Source organism: Pseudorasbora parva, chromosome 10, assembly GCF_024679245.1.
Source record: "Pseudorasbora parva isolate DD20220531a chromosome 10, ASM2467924v1, whole genome shotgun sequence".
Lineage (NCBI taxonomy): Eukaryota > Metazoa > Chordata > Actinopteri > Cypriniformes > Gobionidae > Pseudorasbora > Pseudorasbora parva.
In genome coordinates, this window is record NC_090181.1 from 12,058,881 (window position 1) to 12,081,870 (window position 22,990).

Genomic DNA, 22,990 nt, shown 5'->3' on the forward strand with positions numbered 1-22,990 from the left:
TGGGAAAGTGTACTTTAAACTAGGGCTGTGCGATATTGAAGAAAAATGCGATATGCAATATATTTAAATAATGAGATATTCAATATGCGATACGATATTGCAATTAGTGTGTAAAATCTATTTAAATTATATTTTAAAATATATTTAAAAACTGAGAATGAAACCACTTGTGTTTCAGTCTTTCTGGGAAAAGAAAGCATCGCAACAACTTCTGAAATTGACCAGCAGTGTTTTAGCAAACATTTATGTCACAAATCATTTCACGTTTCAGTGTGTGTTTCAGACAGCGCAAGATTGCAAATTATTCCGTTTAATAACTTTTTAACATCAAGCAAGTCCCATAAGTAACAGTCATGTGCCCAGTGTATTCTCTGCTCTATGCATTGACCTAAAACTTGTACTTTTCATAATGTAGCCTATTAAAATCATTTAGATACTGCATGCCATTGCGATATGCATTGAGAAATGTACATTTGCGATATTTCAATAATTTCGATATATTGCACAGCACTACTTTAAACCTCACTTTGCAGTGATCACAAATAATTTTACATCTGGAAGCCATGTTTGTAAAACCAACTCTGTCTTTCGGGTGGTCGTGATTGGAATTATTTCTGGGGTTGAGGGATTATTATTAAGAATAAAGAGCTTCAGACTGGCCAACCAAACGGATGTCAAGTGCAGGGGAAAGTCTTTCCCTCTTTCCTCCTGGGAAATAGAATATTCGTGAAGCCGACGGATTGCTTAGCATGGCTTGGACTAATGATATGGTGCATGATTGCATGCATGGTGGTCTTAAGAAAAAGACAGTGTGTGTGAGAGGCTAGAAGCAAAGAAGCAAGAGAAAAAATGTTTTTGCTTTGCTTTCAGGTATTTTAAAGGAACGGTATGTAAGAAATGTATTTCAATCATACAATGGCGCTAATGTGTCACTAGACATTAAGGAATCATGTTAATTTTAAATACTTATATCACTGACAACAGTAGTCCGGCCAGGATATTGTCATTTAAAAGTTGTTGTTGCAGCCCTCAACTGATGTTGATGTTGCATTGTGTTTTGGCCTGAAGCTCCACCCTCCACCTATCGACCAATCATGAAGTCAGTTGTGTTTCTGCATCCGGGTTGCCAGATCTGCTCTAGTTACCACAGCTGCAGCTACAAACGCTCCTGCTGGATCCTGCAGCCTATCTGGCAACCTCGGGTCAGGGGGAGGGGGAGAGGGGATAAACCGCTCTACAGTTAGTTGAAAGTGATTGCAGTACCAGTTTTAGCTAGCCTGACGTGGTCATACTCAATTCTAGTCAGAATATGAGTCTGAAACTGCTCCATTGGGCTGTGATTATGGGGCGTGTTTCAACCGAACCAGGAAAGACCTCAATTGGATAGACCAACAACCAATTAGAGCAACGAAGCAACGCATTGTCAAATGTCAACAGAGTTCAACTGCACTGCGTTGCCAAGTCTGCATTTTTTTTTTCCTCGGGTTGTTTTCTATGTCCGCGAGTTGAAGCGACTATTATGTGATATATAGACCCATGAGTGCGAATTTTAGCAGGCAACCTTGCCAAAATAACACACATTTTACCCCCCAAACACCATTTTTCCCCCGGAGAGCCCCCCGAGAAGCTATTGTTCAGGGCTAGTAGTTGGCGGGTTTTGTTGAAAAAACTTGGCAACCCTGTCTGCACACGTGCTGAAATCAGGATGAAATAAGCGATCTTTGCCGGTGTTGTAAAAAAATAAAATAATTTAATGATACACTGAGTACTTACCCAACATGATCATCATTTCTGAGAGAAATTGTGATGGTGAATGGATTCGAACAAATATAATCCAAGCCCCTTTGATGACGTGCATGATTACGTTACTGTTGATCATCTGTCCGTCATCGTCTAAAGCCAAATAAGAAAAGACCTTTATCTGATATGTGTTTTTAAAGATGCAGGGTGTGACATGTAGGATGATCTATTGACAGAAATGCACTATAATATACACAACTATTTTTTAATGGTGTAGAATGAGCCTTTGCTATCTACATACACCATGGGACCCCTTGCAGTGGTCACCATTTTGTGCGGACATGTTTGTACAGTAGCACTAAAGGGACTAATATGCTCTACAGACCGCTAGTCACTCTCTGCTGACACAGGACATCTTTGTCCTGTGTCTGTCACAGCTTCTCTATTTGCTTTGAAAGGGAGGGGTGAGGGATGGACAGTTGCAATTCGCAACCTTACCACTAGATGTTGCTAACATTTACACTGCGCTTTTTAAGTCGCCATGCAATCAAAAATTGACCAGTCTTATTTTTAATGTAATATTGTAATGTTTATTGTGAATGATTTATCTGTGCACTCAATTTTTGTTTTAAAATTAAAATTCCCTCCCCATCTCCCTTCCTCATATGCTATGGCGCTATCGCGGTCTGTCTCCTTTCCTCTATTTATTAGCAATGACCAACCTCCAACATTTCAATCAATTCCCTATGGATGAAATGAGGCTCCACCCTACTTTTTTTAGAAGCCGTTTCACTCAGATATACATCTCAATAGAGGGAAAAAGAGCAATCGCAACTTCTGTTTCATGCTGACTTTAAATTTCAAAAAAATATTTGTTTTTGTTTTTTTATCAAAAGTTTCTGTATTTTTTGATTGTCTTACCATTCATATTTCACAAATTTAGTCTCGCTTTCGTTTTGACTAATGTTAGTCAAATCTGTTATGGCTTTTTTCCTTTTGTGTTTTAGATCCTCAGCATCTCTATCACACTTTCATTCTCCCCTATACTGATCTTAGTGTCATAAATAGTTAGTTCTGTCAGATCCACTATCGTTATAGATGATTGATTGACTATAAGCATAGATTGGATTGTTCTGTTCTGGGCAAGAACTACCTGCTCATCCATGCAGCCTAGCATGGATAAGAGCAGCAATAACCCCCCTTAGGGTAAACCAAACAGAACCAACATGATGTATTTCAGATATCATTAATGTTGATATTAAAAGTACAAAATAATTCAGGAATTTAGTCTGATTGAAGGGGAATTAGAATACCAAATCCTGACTGACAAGAGGAGGAGCTAGGGGTGGAGGTGTGTAAAAGAGCTCTGGAGAAACGCGATAGCTGCTGATTCTGAGGAGCTATATAAATGCATGCTGTGATAGACGTCGTATTCCTGTAGGTAGACGTGATCAGCTGACAGCCAGCTGATGCGAGTTTGACTAACATGACCTGCCAGAACTGACGCTATACACTTGATTAATGGGGTCATAAGCCAGAGGTTAAGTCATAAACTTTACTCAGACTATAGCTGCACATACGAGTTAACCATCACTGCAATGAGAAATCCCTGTGTAGATGGCTCAATTGATTAATAATGAAAACAACTTTCACACATATCCAAACTTATTTGAGCGATGCAAACATGCAGGTTACATGTGCATGTCTACAAATGTGTTTTTAGGTCATCTGGAAAAAATATATTGTATGCGTTTGTAAAAAAAAATCCTTAAGAACACTTGAGGTGCAGTATGAAACCAGCCCATGAGAGCCATGTTGTAGATCCAATCTGTTTAAGTTTGTTTGAATACATTGTTGAATCATTATCCTTAGTGTCTGTGACGTCCCCCATAGGATTTCGATGAGCCGTTCTGAAGTGTAAAGTTGAGACAAGCTGGCCGTTGCCATCTTACCAGCGCGTCATCGCGTGTCACGCCCTGTTAGCATAAAATGGGAAAAGAGGCGGGACGTGGGCGGAGCTTAGGTGACGCAATGACTAACAGACAGCAGATATATGGCTGTCCACTTGTCACTTAAAGTAACCACGCCCTTAACTATGCAGAACTTTAAGGCTTTATTTAATGTAAAATGTTTTTAAAAAATCACCCCTCACAGTTGTCATGAAGGACAAAATTAGCCATATAGACCAAAACCACAATTTTTTACATGGCTGTAAACTTGTTTATTTCTGCTGTAAAGTTGGGCACTTTAACATGGGGCTCAATGAGATTCTGCTCCCTTCACTAGCCCTCTAGTGGCCAGTCGAGAAATTGCAGTTTAAATCACTTCTATATTTGCTTCAAGAGAGATTGCAGGAGGTTGCTGCTTGGTGGACACGCACCATAAGCGATTCAAAAGCGAGGTGGAAAATAGGGAAAAACTCTAACACCCCCATGCCCCCTCCCCACACCCAGTGATAGTGGTGTTGTCACACCTTGAACAACCAGTGGGAAAATGTTCTCGCAGTCACATCCCTTGTGTGCATGTGAATCATTGTGTGCTTAATCCTGACCTTAGAAGCCCCTTTATTGAGGGATCTTGCCAGAGTGATTATAAATGTCATGTGTCATGGAAATCTGCCTTAGATGTGCTGGATCTCCATCCTGCTTGGCTGGATGACTCGTTTCCTTTCTAAACCCTGAAGTACTGATGCCTGCCTCTCACACCATAAAATTATGAGATTATGAAAGTATCATGGCAGAATTCCTGCAATCCACACACAGCAGCTCATTCATTTGGGCCCATCTTCATGTTGGTGGGCCTGCCAGTCGAACGATCATATTGAAATACACTTTAGATTAAATTGTATAAAATGCTCTATTACCTCTGAACCTAACTGTTACTATGTGCACTGTATTTAGTGGAATATTTAATAAGGCTTGGTTTTTTCCAAAACAACTAACAGCTATCGAGACATTTCTGCATTAGTCTTAATAAGAGCCATTTTGAGTCATCATGAGATTTTGATTGGTAGATTAAAATTATAAGCAGTAAATTAGTGTGAGACAGTGGCTTACAGCATCAAATTTTAGTTTTAATTTGAGTAGGCACTGCTTGTAGACTACTTATAGTGTGCGTTGCTGTGGCCAGAACTGTCTTGGCGCATAAGATGTACTAAATATTGTTCAGGGTCCTGAGGATGTGATTAGAGGTGGCTGTCACTATAAATGTTGCCATAGAGACGGGCACGTGGACAGTGGCCAATGTCAGTGAGTTGTGCTGCTGTCAGCTAAAGTGTGACAAGAAATCCATGCTGAAATTATCATAGGTTGTGATGAGGGCAAACAAAAGAGGGGATGTCCTTTGATGGTAAATGACATCCATTCTTTTGTTTGCCCTCATCACAACCTTTTACCCCTTTCGAGGTCTTCCTTTGCTTATGGTCCTAATCTTTTTATCTGTTTGTTAATGTGCTCTTTGCTAAAACACATATTTAAAAATCACAAAAAATCGGTTATATTGAAATTGTGATTGATGATTGGTGTGTGTAAGCAAACCTATTCACACTTTGTGTTTATTTCTTTTTGTCTTGCAGACTTACTTCAAAACTTCCTCCTAGAGGTAAGAGGAAGACGTAGGGACCTGAACTTCAAATCTGTCCTCTGATTTCTTCTTAAGAGTCCTAGAGACACTTAGGAAACCCCACCATACAAATGTGTACCTCTCTATCAAGCAATCATAAAGACCTCATAGTAGATTAGTATCGGAAAGAAAAAATGACAGACACAACAAATCGCCATCTGAAACACAAGTTGCAGAGCTTAGGACGACGTCTGGATGAGCTTGAAGAGGCCAGAGGAAAACTACAAAAAGCTGAAGATGAACTACTTGACATTCAGGACAAAATCATTCAGGCTGAGGGGAGTAATTCCTCACTGCTCGCTGATGTGGAGACATTGCGGAAGAGATTGCTCAAAATTGAAGGCAAAGATGAAGAGGTCAGGAAAGCGGAGGATCTTTGCCGTGACGTTAGGGAGAAACTAGATCAGGAAGAGAAACTTACCAAGGATCTTAAAGTGGAGATTGAGCATCTTCAGCGCAGAATGACTGAACTTGAGAAGCTTGAAGAGGCTTTTGGTAAAAGCAAGTCAGACTGTACCCAGTTGTGCCTTAGTCTTAATGAGGAGAAAAACCTGACCAAAAAGCTAGCAGCAGAGCTTGATGCTTTGAAGACACGTGTAAAGGAAGTGGATAGCTCTGAAGCTCGACTGGAAAGGGCAGAAAAATCCCTTACTGGAGAGATGGAGAAACTAAAGAGTCTCACTCAGACATTTGTGAGTGAACGCAAAAGACTTTTGGAAAAGCAGAGAGAAGATGAGAAAATCATACTCAAGCTGACCGAGAAGCTTGAGCGTCAGAAAAACAAATTAGGGACAACAGACCACAGCCGATTTGACTCTAGAGATCTTCGAATTGAAGATGAGTTCTCATCAGGCCTTACATGCAAACTGGCCAGGAAGAAGAGTTTTGAGTACTTGAAGCATCCAGATGACCTAGATTTGAGAAATGAGTCAGAGAATGAGAAGAATAGCTTAGAGGGGCAGGAAGATAATAAGGTAAAAGACCTCAGCCAGGAAGTGGAAAGATTGAAAAATCGTTTGAAGCAGATGGAGTTAGTGGAGGAGGACTTGAAGAGCGTAGAATCCAAGAATGCTGAATTGATAGAGAAGTACCAGCAGGAGAGGAGCCGTAGTCAAGCTCTCCATGACCAAGTTGAGCAGATGAAACTGCAGCTCAATGGTTGCAGCAATAGTAATGGAAACTCTGCAGTTAGCAGCATCACAAAGGTCCTGGAGAATGGCAAGGCAGAAAATGAGGAGATCAATGTACGCGGCGGCTTAAGACAGGAGACACCTAAATTCATAAATAGGAGTCCTGCTGCTTCTGAACCAGTTGTCTCCAGGTACAAAAGCAGAGAAGCATCTCCTCAGCAGAGGCGAGAAACTAAGCTGAGGAACAAAGACCTTTGTCACTCCAGAGAAGCCTCCCCAAAGACTGTACGAAGGACTCTTAGTCCAGCCCATAATGTCAGGAAAGTATCGAAGACTGGTGCTTCCAGTACTGTTTCTGACAATGAGACAAAAGATAGCAAGAAAGACAAAAAATTTGGAAGTGCCTCATCAAGTGCTCTCAGTGAAAGTAAGAAAATGTCAGTCCTTAGTCGCTATCCTCCAGCTGCTAATGACCAAAAGTCTTGGAAGCCATCGGTCAAGCAAAATGACAGTGATAGCAACAGGAATCAAACAGAAAAGTTGTCCAGGTATCCTAGAAGAGACAATGAACCCAACACATCTGATGGGGCAGTCTTAATTTCAGCCAGGGCTGCTATCATTGCTTCATCTGAGAAAGGACTAAATGAACCTGAGAGTTTAGATCAGGATGCTTCTGCAATGTTGTACCTGTCCAAGGCAAATGGATCCTATACTGCTTACAAGTCTCAAGTATCACCATCTATTCTGAGTGATCATGGCTCTGATGGTCACTCCTCAGCCTCTGAAACAGAATCCATCGGCTCCAGACGATCGGCAGGTGAGCAAAGTGACCCCCTGATGTCAAGTACAAGTGGAAGAACATCATCAAAGTACACTAGATACTCACAACTGCAAGAATCTTACTCTGATGCTTCTTCAAAGGGCCTCTTTGGTGAGGAGCAACACATGCCTCTTGCGGTAGAAGGGGATACACAAGAGACTATGCATACTACCTCAGGTATTGAGATCCGCAGGGTATGCAGCCCCCGTGAAGCCCTCCAGTCAAAAGCTGTCATCAAGCAAGCCATTGTTGAGATTGACAGGAAGGAAGTGATGTCAGGGGGAATCACAGAGCCTTTGACTACCAGTGGGAAGCCCAAGATCTCCACTAAGCCAGTATTGACTAGCAAGATGACCAGCAGTATCACCTTCTATCCCAATGACCCCAGCTCCTCTCGAACAAGCAGTCGGAGCAGTAGTTTATCAAGCGAGCCCCCATCCAAGGAAAGGCACACTTCTACTAGTAATATTGTTATCGGCCCCAGCAGTGAACACAGGGGTAGCATCTCTATACCTTATGAAATATCCATCCCTAAGAGTGAGATCACTCTTTGTCAAAATGAGACTACTGCTGACTTTTCCGAACCTCAAAGTTATATTGAGACTGCTCCCATGGACACAACCCTCCTGTCTCAAAGCAGCTTCAGCCTCCAGTCTTCAGAAGCTTCAGACTTCAATAATGACATTGAGTCTGGGTTTGAGAGCAGCAGTAGCAGCACCACCGTGACCAGCTGGAGAAGCCACCGTCAAAACCACCACTCATATGAAGACAGTTTGCCAGAAATGAGAAACATCACTGTCAGGAGCACTTGGAGGAGCCGTGGAGCAGCTTCTGTAGATGAAACTGCTCAAGCAATAAGGCAAGATGTCTCAGAGGATGAGGGTGATTCTGCAACCACCTGGAGAGCATATAGGGCAACTACAGTGTTGGACACTCCATCAAACTCTAGCAATGTTGCTGGAGGAAAACCAAGCCCAGCTGAGGTATACATGCGTAGGATCAACAATGCAGCGTCACCTGCCCCTGAACCAGGTCAAAGGAACAAGAAGACTCCTTCACCAGAGAGGGCTATTGCCCATGAGCCTGTCAGTGCCCAGCAACTTCAACCAAGAGGCCGTAGACAACCCATGGTGAGTAGTTTTTATAACTAATAATGTAGATTCCAGAAATGAACTGTAAGTGATTGATTCATTGCACCCATGGATGTTTTTACTGTGAGCGTCGTGGTTTAGATCAGTGAAATAAGTTAAAGGTAAACGGGAGTATGAAATATGCTTATGCAAAATATCTGATCATTCAGATCCAATATTGTATGTTTGTTTTTTCCTTTAATTTCTTGTTGTCCTTCCACCTGTTAATGATCTCAGTAGAGCCTTTGTACAATGTGCCACCATCTTGATTAATATTTCTTAGCCATAAAATGTAATGCCTGTGTTTCTTAAAGTTTTATTTGATTTGGAAGTCTTTCTTGTAATCCTCTGCATCTGGAAGAAGGTGAAGTGGACAGATATTTTGTAAGCATGTATTTTTAGATCATTCTCCATCTGCTGAAAGAGAAAAAATAGGCCCTTGAGGTATCTATCTCTCTCTTCTGTTTTCTTGATATGGAATCCGTACTGTGCTTTTCAGTTGTCGTGGCCTGGGAATCTTTTGTGTTTTGTGTCCTCAGTCATTTTAATACATTCTCTTACATGTGCTTAAGCTAAATCATGAAGAAATAAACTAGACACAGCTGACTGGAAAAAAATGTACATGACACATTTCAGTATACATCTGTACATTTTTTTCCACCAGTAACATTTGATATTAGATATTGATACATGTGAGAAGGGTGTTGAAAGCTAATGGCGGACAGGTCATAGGTCATGACTTTGTTTTTAGAAAAACTGTTAGTCAGGTCAACTGGCAGTTTTTGTCTCAACAGCTAAACCAATTTGAGTCTGGCGTCACCCCAGCAGTCAAAACAAAATGGGAAAGTGGCCCCTTTCACCAGCTTTTACCCTTTTTCACTTACTAAGAATACAAGTAAGAGAATAGAGCTGCATCCTATCAGAACACCAATTACCATCATCCTCTCATTAAACATCTCAAACAGACCAGCCTTCAAATTTACCCACAAAGACCTAATTAGATCAGTGAGATGGCCCTCAAACATGGCCCCTTCCTGGCACACAACTTCAAAAACTGCCCCCTCTTCATTCTCCCTCTCTTTCTGGTTTCTCGCGTTCAATTTCATACCATGTTTGCTTTCTTTGTCTATTGCTCTGATGGATGGCAAATGCCTGATCATTTATCTAAGAAAGCTGAAAGATTTATGCACAAGTGAATTCTAGCACTTGCATAAGCAGAGGTCAGATCATTTGTCTTACTCCCTTCTCTCTATCACTCTGTGAAGGTTCGTTTTCTTTGTTCTACAGATGGTTCTTCGTGCTGTCATTGCAGCTGTAAGTTAATATACTGCTATTGTGATCACATTCACTTACTTTTTTATGTTGGGTATTCTCCATCATTAGTCTTTTATCTTTTTTTTAATCTTTAAAACATCTTTCCATCTGTAGAAGCGAATGTGATTTGTAGCATAAACCTTTGGAAATTTTGAAAAAGTTGAAAACAGAACAAGTTGGTTCCAGAGTGAAGATATGTATATGCATGGGGGTTTTACTACTATAAGCATTTTTGATCTCGGGACTCCCTTAAACACACTCCCAGTAGTTTATTTTTCTATACACATTCTTTATTGAAGAGTTCTGTAATTTCAGTCCTTTTTTCTGCATGACTAAATTTCATGAACATTTCCAATACAATGTCATTCCACCATAATGGAGATGGAAATACATGTGTACTAAATTACACATTTTTGCATAATTTGACTAATCTTGGTATATGATGAAGTCATAATTTGCAAATAGTTAAGCTTTTTTACATTAAAAAATATGTATGCTTATTTCACTTGTTTATGTAGTTATTATTTTTAAAATGCAATACAAATATTTAGGTTGGATTATCATACTTTTATATTGAAAGTCTGGGTTGGAGATGAGGCTAAAACAATCAAATCTATACAGTGCTTAAAATCAACATGAAAAGTAGCATAAATAAATGAGTATCCTCATTTGAAGAAGCACCCACATATTCTCAGTCTAAAAGGCTTCAACAACAGATTGAAAGCAAACTTCATCCATTCCCACTCAATCTGGAGTCCATTAGGAAGGATTTATCTAATCAGCCATGGTCAGGCATGCATGCAGCTTTATCTCCAACTCATGTGATTTCTTTTTTCCCTCTGAATTTAGACTAATCTTCTCAATAAATGCCTCACTCAGGGTTATCACAGCGATTGACACACACACACACACGCACACACACATAACATGATCAATGTTTAAGTGAAGGAACTTTTTAAACTGAGAATTCAGTCTGTTTTTCAGTTGTAGATTGTTATGCAGTGCATTGCATTGTAAAAATGGAGCAGAAGAAAATCTCCATCACAGCTGTGAATGCTGTATTGAATTGTTGATTCCTTTATTTTTATTTTTATTTATGTTCTCTGGGCCCTTATCATATTGCGTCATTCCTTTTTATCTCTATGCGTACTCGAGTGGAATAGCTTGACCATGGATGTCTTTATTTAAACCTTCAGACAGATTTCCAGACGTTGTCCTATATAAGATCAATAGCACAGTGATTTGAGGGAGATTCAATCCGTCCATCAATGATGCAGTGTCGTTGTGCTGACAGAGGCAGAGGTTTTATCTCCTCCATAATTAATGATGGCACATGTCCAGAACTGTCCTCGAAGATCAAGGTCATTTGTTTCATGTCTCTGACGCAAAGCCTATGTGAGTCAAATATATGTGCTGAAGTCATTAATACTCCTGCTGTGAGGAGAGCTGTATAAAGTAAAGTAATCCCATTCGGCAGATGTCATGTTATGTTTAGAGCTGGAATGACTTCTCATCCGTGCCTATAAAATTATACAAATCTGGAGTGATTTATGAAGGAATTTGGATCACAGGTTCATTCTGTATATTTTTTTAATATATTATTATTTTTCTGGAGGTTAATATGGGAAAATTATGTTTAGCCAGGCAGCCATTAGCTGCATACTAATGTAGAGTACAGAAAGTGACTGCACAGATATAATATAGCACTTTGCTTAATGGCACCTGTGTTGTTATTTAAAATCTTAAAAGCTTGTCTGGACAGTCGTATTGTACATTTATAGGGCTAATGTTGAATTTGTGATCCCTTTTATCAGGGGTGGTAAGTAATCAAGTAAAAATACTTTGATACTTTACTTAAGTATTTTTTTCGGGGATCTGTACTTTACTTGAGTATATTTTATTTGCATCTACTTTTCTCTTACTCCACTACAATATTAAAGGCAAAATTTACTTTTTACTCCAATACATTTCCCCATGCCCGTTCCAAGTATTAAGTATTTATTACACTTGATTTCCAAACCAGTCTGGTACATGGATGATCCAGTCGGGTATAGACTTGGAAAAGCTGACAAGTCAGGTTTGCCACACTAACGTTAGCTCAGTGTTTCCCCAACTTTTTTATTTTGCGGCACACAATTTACTATGAAAACATCAGTAACATTTTACAATACAGGTGCACTATTATAATTCATGGCTAACTAATGCACAGATAATCATGAGTTAATGTATTACTAATGAAGAACTAAACCATTTATTAATGATTACTGCATCAGCAACTAATGAACATTCTCTATGATTAATAGATTAAGTAATATATGAATTGCTATTAATTAAATATGACATCATTAATTCCCTAATAACATATTACATTAACTAATAATGTAAATTCATGTATTCAAAGCCATGCATTCCGACCCTCAGTTGTCTGTTTAATTAATCATTAATCATAACAATTGGCAAAATTATATTATGACTTTACTTGTTGAGGCACATGACTATTAACGAATTGTTACGTAATATGTCATTGTGGTTATGGCTTTTGAATTAATTTTGAATTAGTTAATAGTATCTTGCTCCTCATCTTTTTTATGGAGCTATTGTTATGGAACATGTCTATTTTAAGTTAACCCCTATACTGTGTTAAGGTGCTTCATTGTCTCCTATTAATTGCAAATCTAACAAATTCTTCATTGCAGTATCTAATCTTATCATTTGTTCAATTAAAGCATTGCATATCAGTCCCAAAAGATTTTATCTGCTTAATTATTGATATTTACAGTTAATTTGAATATTTACTTTTTACTTTCGGTACTTGAGTACGTTTTAAATCTGATACTTTTGTACTTTTACTCAAGTGATGTTTGAATGGAGGACTTTCTACTTTTACTGGAGTATTTTTTTATTTAGGTATATATACTTTCACTCGAGTATAATTTTTGAGTACTTTTACCACCTCTGCCTTTTATGTTCTTAATGAGGACACTTCCAACGAAGTAAAAAAAAAAAAGTGCTTTTGTATTATGCATTTCTTCTTCTTTTTTCCATATATTTGTAGTGTTCCTTAAAGGGATAGTTTACCCAAAAATGAAAATTAGCCCATGATTTACGCACCCTCAAGTCATCCTAGGTGTATATTACATTCTTCTTTCAGACAGTTATATTAAAAAAATGTCCTAGCTCTTCCACGCTTTATTATGGCAGTAAATGGCTGTTTCTGTTTTGAAGTCCATTAAAGTGGATCTATCCATTATAAAAGTGCTCCCCGCGGCTCTGGGGGTTTAATAAAGGCCTTCTGAAGCGATGCTTTTGTGTAAGAAAAATGTCCATTTTTAAAACTATACAAACTGACGTAGGACACTCTGGGGAGAATATAGTTGAATATGCTCACGAGAACCAAATTTTGTTTTGCTCAATCCTTTGCTCTTCCACGTTCGTCACAGGAAGTTACGCCACTCCTGCATACGTCGTCATACGCTGGAACGTCTTTCATGAGCATGCGTACGTACGTTAGTGGAAGTTAGAGATTACAGTTTGTAAAGTATTATGGATATTTTTTTCTTACACAATCGCTTCACTTCAGAAGGTTTTATAAACCCCCTGGAGCTGTGAGGAGCACTTTTTTTAATGGATAGATGCACATTTGTGATGGATATATGAAATTTTATGATGGATAGATGCACTTTTATGGCCTTCAAAACAGAAACAGCCATTCACTGCCATTATAAAGCTTGGAAGAGCCAGGACATTTTTAATATAACTCTTGTCTGAAAGAAGAAAGCATCATACCGCTAGGATGACTTAAAGGGTTAGTTCACCCAAAAAGGAAAATTCTGTCATCATTTACCCACCCTCATGTTGTTCCAAACCTATAATATACATTACACATTAGAAGGTAATACCATAGTACTTTAATATACACATTATGCCATGGTATTGAAATTATAATATGCATTATGGGATTTACAAGATACTTGAAAGAATATCTTATTACCTTGGTACTTTTATTGTATTTTTAATTTAACCAATTGAATTAACTACTAAATAATAATTTTAAGTTAAAATACATTTTAAATAAAGTTTAATTCATCTTTCATAACCACAGACTTACATAAACGCATACTTGAATCACATTAATCACACTATTATTAAAATAATAGAATGCATTGCATTAGCTTTTATTAAAACGTTTTCAGAATGTCTTGTTAACAGGCCACATGTTCTTCTATTAAAACTTTTACTGAGTACATAAAGTCTTGACCTGTTAGACAATTTATTGATTTATTTTAAATAAAAAAATAACCAAAGACATTTGCCATTGTCAGCACAATCACAACTAATATTGACATAACGTCTTTTAAACTTCCTGTACCATGAACTTACATGGAACCCATTCCAAGATTGTGCTTTTGTCGTTTCCACCCGTTGCCCCTTCCTGAGTGACACAGGAAGTTGCAAGGTTGCGCCTGCCCATTTGGCAGCCAATGCATCGTAACTGGTTTCCTGTACACCCACCTCTTGTATCCCAGCAGGCCTCAAGCCCTATTATGGACAATTAGCATCTGTCTGCTGCGTATGAAATTCCACAGCAGTGTGTGGCATATCCTGCTGCCTCATTTGGGAACTTTTTATAACTGACGTCATAAACCATTTGGTTGGCTGCGTAAAGTCTCCACCTTCATGGTAAAGAAAAGAGACAATAGTCGTTCTATATTAGGACTTGTTTTACGGCCTGAGCGATTTCTCTGCTCTGAGGTCACCGATAAGAGTTTGGTCTGTACAAAAATGAAGGATTGTGTTACGTTTCTGTTGGAATGTAATTTTATTTGGACCTATTTTATATTAGGTGGCCTTAACTACTATGTACTAACATTATAATTAATAATTTAATACAATGCATTTATTGTGTACATACATGTTTTTACATTGTACTTTTTAGTTTAAAAAATACCTGCATGTAATTACATGTGTAATTAATTTCTGTAGTTACATTTGTAATTACACAGTTGACACTTCCCTTACACCTAACCCTACCCTTAAACTGACCCACACCTGTCCCTAACTCTACCCTTAAACTGACCCACACCACCACACCTGTCCCTAACCGTACCCTTAAACTGACCCACACCACCACACCTGTCCCTAACTCTACCCTTAAACTGACCCACACCACCACACCTGTCCCTAACCGTACCCTTAAACTGACCCACACCACCACACCTGTCCCTAACCGTACCCTTAAACTGACCCACACCACCACACCTGTCCCTTACCCTACCCTTAAACTGACCTACACCACCACACCTGTCCCTAACCGTACCCTTAAACTGACCCACACCACCACACCTGTCCCTAACCCTACCCTTAAACTGACCTACACCACCACACCTGTCCCTAACCGTACCCTTAAACTGACCCACACCACCACACCTGTCCCTAACCCTACCCTTAAACTGACCTACACCACCACACCTGTCCCTAACCGTACCCTTAAACTGACCCACACCACCACACCTGTCCCTTACCCTACCCTTAAACTGACCTACACCACCAAACCTGTCCCTAACCGTACCCTTAAACTGACCCACACCACCACACCTGTCCCTAACCCTACCCTTAAACTGACCTACACCACCACACCTGTCCCTAACCGTACCCTTAAACTGACCCACACCACCACACCTGTCCCTAACCCTACCCTTAAACTGACCTACACCACCACACCTGTCCCTAACCGTACCCTTAAACTGACCCACACCACCACACCTGTCCCTAACCCTACCCTTAAACTGACCCACACCACCACACCTGTCCCTAACCCTACCCTTAAACTGACCCACACCACCACACCTGTCCCTAACCCTACCCTTAAACTGACCCACACCACCACACCTGTCCCTAACCCTACCCTTAAACTGACCTACAGCACCACACCTGTCCCTAACCGTACCCTTAAACTGACCTACAGCACCACACCTGTCCCTAACCCTACCCTTAAACTGACCCACACCACCACACCTGTCCCTAACCCTACCCTTAAACTGACCCACACCACCACACCTGTCCCTAACCCTACCCTTAAACTGACCCACACCACCACACCTGTCCCTAACCCTACCCTTAAACTGACCCACACCACCACACCTGTCCCTAACTCTACCCTTAAACTGACCCACACCACCACACCTGTCCCTAACCCTACCCTTAAACTGACCCACACCACCACACCTGTCCCTAACCCTACCCTTAAACTGACCCACACCACCACACCTGTCCCTAACCCTACCCTTAAACTGACCCACACCACCACACCTGTCCCTAACCCTACCCTTAAACTGACCCACACCACCACACCTGTCCCTAACCCTACCCTTAAACTGACCCACACCACCACACCTGTCCCTAACCCTACCCTTAAACTGACCCACACCACCACACCTGTCCCTAACCCTACCCTTAAACTGACCTACACCACCACACCTGTCCCTAACTCTACCCGTATCCCACCTCAATATCAAAAAAGGTGTTTTGCATTACAATTTGAACACAGTAAGTACATTGATGTACTTATTTTTTGATGTAAGTACATAGTACTTAAGGCCACCTAATATAAAGTGTGGGCAATTTTTTTTTTGCTCTATTCACACTGATGTTTTTTTAGAACCCAGCACATTTACTTGATATACACATTTTCCCACTGAGAATTTTTAAAACTTTTAAAATGTATATTTTAAAACATGGAAAACAGATATTTCTATTGTAAATACTTCCTTATTATCAATTACATTTGTTTATTAAAATCCCTAGAATCACAATACACAATCAGAAATGAGTAGGAAAGTCACAGATATGTTATTGGCCAAAAAGTATTGTTTATCATTGTTGATGCTGTTGTGAATATTATGCAATAATATTTTTTCCTGCACTAATGTCTGTAAACTGATTCAAGCTGTGATGGTGTTTTTATATACTTCACATGCTCTTAACATTTGGGTTAATTCACCCAAAAATAAAAATTCTGTCATTAATTACTTACCCTTATGTCGTTTGACCCCCGTAAGACCTCTGTTCATCTCCGTAACACAAATGAAGATATTTTAGTTGAAATCCGATGGCTCAGACAGGCCTTCATTGACACCAATGTCATTTCCTCTCTCAAGACCCATAAAGGCACTAAAGACGTCGTTACAAAGCCCATCTCACTACAGTAGCTCTACAATCATTTTATGAAGCAAACGAGAAGAGTTTTTGTGTGCAAAAAAAACTAAATAATGACTTGTATAGTGAAGGGACGATTTCAAAACAAAGTTTTGATTAGTGATTTGCCAATGTCACGTGATTTCAGCAGTTTGACACACGATCTTAATCATGAATCAATACGCTGATTCATAACCATTCAAAACTTTGTTTTGAAATCAGCCCATCACTATATAAGTCGTTATTTCATTTTTTGCGCACTCGTCTCTTCATAAAATTATTGTAGAGCCACTGTAGTGAGATGAGCTTTGTAACGCCGTCTTTAGTGCCTTTATGAGTCTTGAGAGAGGAAATTATATTGGTGTCAATGAAGGCCCGTCTGAGCCATCGGATTTCAACTAAAATATCTTCAATTTTTTCTTCTGGAGATGAACGGAGGTCTTACTGGTGTCGAACGACATTAGGGTAAGTAATTAATGGGAGAATTTTCATTTTTGGGTGAACTAACCCTTTAAGAGAGGGAATTTCCCTTTAAATAAGGGAATCTTATGCCTACCATAGTCACCAATCAATCATATTGCATATAATAGATCAAATAATCATGGCATTAGTCTGGCATTGATTGTGACAGGCCTTTAAACAAGAGAATATGCTGGATAAATAGAACAGTCTATTAAAATCATTAGTATACTGTATCACATTTGTTGTATGTTTGTTCTCTTCCCAGTCTGCAGATGATGGAGAAACTGTTCCGTCCTCATGGCGAAGGCAGCCCACAGGTGACGTGGATCCACACGATAGACCCAGCAGTCGTGGAGCGTGGTCTAGCAGAAACCGCACAGCTGATGGAAACCGGTTGTGGTCAAACCGACATCTGGACAATTGATCCATATTGCCCACATTTCCATTAGGTGTGTCTTTTTATAGCCATATTCATTTAAACTTATTAAAATCTAGACCAAAATCTAGACCATAGAGCATTCTGGGTTCTACTTAATTAAAGTAAGGTAGAGGCTAATTACTCTAATGTTAATGAGTCCTGACCTAGAGTGTCCTTGTGCGTTTTATTACCTCAGATCTTACATCTCAAAGCAGCCCCTGTGTGCTCATCAAGGAATGAAGCTCTTCCCATCTCTTCAGTTATGCCATGTCTTTTAATAGACCCATCAGCTGATCAGATTTCCAGGTAGACCCCCGAGTGACCCCTGGGAGCCTTGTCGTACTCGTACATCAACCTGTATGAATTCACCATCTTCCAGCTGTCGCTTTGGGAACGGAAATCACATGCTCCTACAGTGATGAATCCTCTTCTGCTCCTCGTAGTGTATTAGTCGTCAGACATGACAAGGGAGAGGTGCAGACATGTTGACTGCCTTGATGTTGGGAATATGTAAAAGGGACTTTGGGTCTCTCTGATGCCACAGGTCTTGTATTTCATGTGTTATTCTCACAAGGAGCAAGTTACAGCTTGTGGCTTTTCAGTTAGTTCTACAATCTCACCTTTTTTTTTTCATTGGGATAACTGCACACAGGTAAAATTCGATAAAAGGCGATCACGCATAGGCGTATACATATTTTTTTATCTCGTTTCTTAGGAACCAGTAAAGTCAGCCCCATTTTTGGAGTACATGCTAAGGCCAAAGGTCTTCATTATACATTGATGTACATATACCCTGCTTTTCGTTCTTAAAACGCCTGGTGTCCAAATTTATTTGATCTCATTTGTAATTTGCTCTTTGAATCTGATCATGTCAGCTTATTCTGTTTCTAGTTAGGCCTGTTTCTCTTTAACTGGATTTGACGATCTCATGACCAGCACAGCGAATGCACGGGGCCACCAACCCTAAACGTTTTTAAGAAAAGCTGGAAAACCCATCTGCACGTTGACCTTTTCCCATCTCAGTAGCTCTGAAGGGATGCTGGCTTTGGATTCCAAACCACTGGAGAAGAATCCGATCACCTAAAGCTCATCTCGATGTGACCTTGTCCATCTGGGTAGCTAACCGGGATTAACCCAAATTCTGGACATTTCTAGAGGATTTTCAGAGCGGACTCTTTACAGACGCTCTGCGCCTCTACTCGCTAACTTTGCACAGAAAGACAATGATCCGAACTCTCGGTGTGTCACAGATAACTGGCGTTCGGGATTCTGCTGGTCTGAGTCAGTCTAATAAACCCCTAGACGGGTTGTGTTTTCATGTTATTTCAGCCGTAGAGCTTGTTGAGCCTTGAGGGTGGCTAGCATGACACCACAGAGGATCCAGAATGCTTCAGTTTAGGAATGCCTATGCCTGGATAAACGGCCTCACCATCAAAAACATCGGAATGCCCATCGCCTTGCCCTCATGTGGTTAGTACTTGTTGAAATATTTTTGAATAGAGCTGCTGCAGTCAAAATGTCGTGTACTGTTTCTATTAGGTTTTAAACTTCAGTTCAGTGCCACCAATGGTTTATTTTCTTATTCTGGCTCAGAATCCTTTCGTCCTTGTACGCTTCTCTTAAGTATCTGTGTGTATTATTTTCATCTCTCTTATCCAATACCTTGAATCTGACGATAACGACAGGGTGAATTATTCATCGGCCCACCAGATGAGCTCAATCTCCATTGTCACTGGAATGCGGGATGTTTTATTTTTCTGTTTGTTTTAATCTAATGCTGTATGTGTACTATTTTTCTGGGAGCCGATGTTCGGGTGTACAGTTGGCAGCGTCTCATCTGTTTATTACAGATTTAAAAAGTTTTGCTTTGTTCTGGTTTCCCGTGCTTCTGTGTCTTGAATAGTTATTCATCCCTCTGGCTTGGGCTGGATGAAGTCTTTGGAGATTTCTGTTTGTCTATCAATTTATCTTTTTTTATTTAAGTCATTCTAATGAATTTGTAATTGCACTTAAATCATTAAAACAGCCTTACAAAAGTAAGAAAACAGACTAGATCTTTCTGGAAATAAGTTATTTCTTTTGGTTGTCTCTGAAATACAGAGACTACACATGATGGATGTGGTTTAACAGCAACAAGTCTTGCTTGCAAATGCTAACACCACATTTTGCTAAATAATATCGCTAACCAACTTAAAACGCATTTTATTTTCTACACCAAAGCTGCCCATACATATGCATTTTCTTTTGAATTTCTGAAAGTTTTTCAAAAACTCATTTGACTTCAGGTGGCTGTTTGGCTTTGTACGTACTTCTAAAAATGTTGCACAGTAAAAACAAACGTTTGTCTTTCTAAATGAATATCACAGACTTCATCTCTACTTCCTGTTCGGGGGTCTTGGGCTGAAGCGGACATCTAATGCCCTTGCTTTCTCAGAATACCCCAGCGCCCTGGGCTGCTGTAATCCAAGCTGCCGGTCCCTAAAGCAATTTTATTGGCTGGCTAAAGCAGCGGCAGCAGGCCTGATATACGGTCCCTGGGTTGGTTGCAGGTCGGAGGTCAGCACCGCATTTGATGGGCTTATAACTTCTAAGGGAGGAAGTGGGCCCAGACGGCAGCAAATAAAAAATAAAAAAGCGAAAGAGGAAGCCGAGTGGGTGACAAGGGTGGTGTCCATGCGTGGTACCAAGAAGAACCAGGAGGGTCAGCCAGGAATCTGTAGAGAGGGAAGGTTTTAGCTCTTTCCCAACTTCGGTGAATAGTTTTAGGCATTATGAATAGTAAATCCCTCTATAATAAAATTGTGCCCACTCAAAGCTTGCAAACATGATCCTAAAACTGCAGCATGACCCAGATTGATGCGATGATATAGAGCGAGTCTGTACTGGAAATACCAGCAGACTACATCTCCCTTCCCAACCCCCCGGCCAGGCAAAAGGTCTCTCGGCTGCTCCGCGGCTTCCAGGCACAACCACAGCTGTTGGAAAGCGTCGATTTTATGTGCTCGCAGGAGTTCCTGAAAGAGGCCGACTGAAACCACAATTCTCAAGGAATTCTTCTTCGTTTCTCAACCCCATTTACCAATGTGTCAATGTGCCGTTCACCCTCAGAAGTCATCTAACACATGTCTCTGATTTTCATTCCTCCACTTCTGTCTTTAGCCCTCTGTGGAAATAATCAGTGCGAGATTCGGTTACACGTCTCAGAACGGATCAAAGGTTATGTAGTTTCACATATTGTTCATTTAAAAGAACAAAATCATGACAATACTTCTTCCAACATCAATGTTTTTGCATCTACACCACTTTTATGTACATTTTAGGTAGCCAAACATTTGGTGAGGACTCAGAATGGTTTTTAATCATTTTTAGTGACAATTTTCTAAGCCGTATTGAGGAAAGTAGTTGTAATTATTTTATAAAAGCCATTTCTAAGCAATAAAGTAATGATGAATGTACAGAAGAGAACGTTTGAAGGCTTTGACATGTGCCTGCATTATAAGCTGGCACTGGCATCACGCTCCTGAATCTGCACTTAACCAGCACTTAAATGACTCTTTTACCCCTTTCCTTAGCCTTTATGGATTTCATTTTGTTTTTTCCCTTTTTTTTTTCAATAGCTCCCCCCACCCCCAATTACGTGAATGTACAGCCATCAAAGATGTGTAAATATGTACATGTGTTTGTGCACTGGCCAGAATAGCAGAATAATTTCACCTGCAGCAACTGTGAGACAGCTCTTGTATTTTTCTGGGTTGAAAGAGAGACTGTCCACGCTATTTGTATAGATTGCAAAGTGTTTTATTTTCATTTGTGTCATTATCTTGTTTTCTGTAAGGCCAAGTGCTATATATTTCAGTTGACACAATGTGCCAAAAATCATTCCAAGGTATTTTTGTAGTGTACATGGAAACGAATGGCTTCTTAAAAGCAATTATGAAATTAAAAGGGTAAATATTTCTATTGTTTCCTTCTTTTATCTGCCCTCCCCTCCCCTCCCCTCCCCTCCCCTCCCCTGTTTAAGATATGCTACGTTTTTTCCCCTCCCCTTTCTCGTTTATTGTGTAGATGCGTACCTTATTGGGCTCCTGGAGAGTGTTTTTTTTTGTGTGGAATTTTTAATTATAATCTTATGTTTTATTCACATTTGTATAAACTATTAAAGTTAGACTCAATTCAGAGTGTTAATTAACCAGCTTTTCAAACGTTACCAACTTGTGCTTTTTTTCTTTCTAAGAGAAGTGTCTGGGTGAAGTGTTTATTAAATGTAAGATGGATATGTTGAGCCAGGGGCTCGGTATGCTTCAGTTCTGTACTGTTCTCATCTTTTATTACCCGCTCAGACTGTGGGTTTCCCTTCTGTTCATTCAGGGTTCATTCATCTCCTGTGCTGTATTAAAAGCGCTGCCAAAGACAGATTTCAGGCCTTAACACACACAGACGCAAACATGCTGTAACGCGCCGCACACAGTAACTAAATTTAAGTTCACTGGTATTCTTAACAGGTCTACAAGTCTGCATAGTTAAAGAAGGGAGACAGAAGTTGAGAGCGTGGTGTTCTTCTGATAAAGCAGTGTTGGTATAGTGAACCTTCAGTGAGGACACAGATGAACATGCTCATTGTATTCAGCCTCTCAGTGTCAGCAATAACACACTCTGTTTCAGTCTTACACCTTTGTACTGCAATATTTGTGCATGTTTCAACGTAACATGTTTCAGCATTGTGCATGGAGCTAGACATCTCTTTAGGCTGAACTGACTATATGTATTCCAGCTAATATAAATAAAAGCAACTTGTTTGTAACAGGTTTGGTTGTTTTTTTCAAAATCCAACAGTTTGACTTATAACAGTGACAAAATGTTTACTGCACACATTCTGTGTTTTAGCTTATTTGCTGTAACGTTACACCCTGTCACGCAGCAGCTTTTACATTGTTCTGTTTTTTAAGTCAGAAATGAGGCCGTTTTATGCAATTAAGCTCTCGTTTTTTTGTGTGTCAACAGCTTATAAAAACGTCTCTTTTTTTCTTTCTTTTTTTAGTTCTGACAAAGGCCACTTCACCGCAAAATGTAGGAAAAAAGTTAAATGCAGTTAGGCAATATTTTACAACATAATTCAGGCAATGATTGTTAAAATTGTATTTTTCAATATCTAAAAGTGCAT

The 22,990-nt window shown here is 39.8% G+C and overlaps 1 protein-coding gene across 3 annotated transcripts in view; it reads left to right on the plus strand.

The window, feature by feature from the left end:
• luzp1 (leucine zipper protein 1) overlaps positions 1 to 22,630 on the plus strand; it is a 67,080-nt gene extending 44,450 nt beyond the window's left edge. For all 3 annotated transcript variants that reach the window (XM_067455168.1, XM_067455166.1, XM_067455169.1), the window contains 3 exons: positions 5,315 to 8,441; positions 17,677 to 17,860; positions 18,026 to 22,630. In XM_067455168.1, the coding sequence (XP_067311269.1) occupies positions 5,496 to 8,441; positions 17,677 to 17,835 (3,105 nt within the window). In that variant the 5' untranslated portion in view covers positions 5,315 to 5,495 and the 3' untranslated portion in view covers positions 17,836 to 17,860; positions 18,026 to 22,630. The remainder of the gene's footprint in view (positions 1 to 5,314; positions 8,442 to 17,676; positions 17,861 to 18,025) is intronic.
• Positions 22,631 to 22,990: the final 360 nt, after the last annotated feature.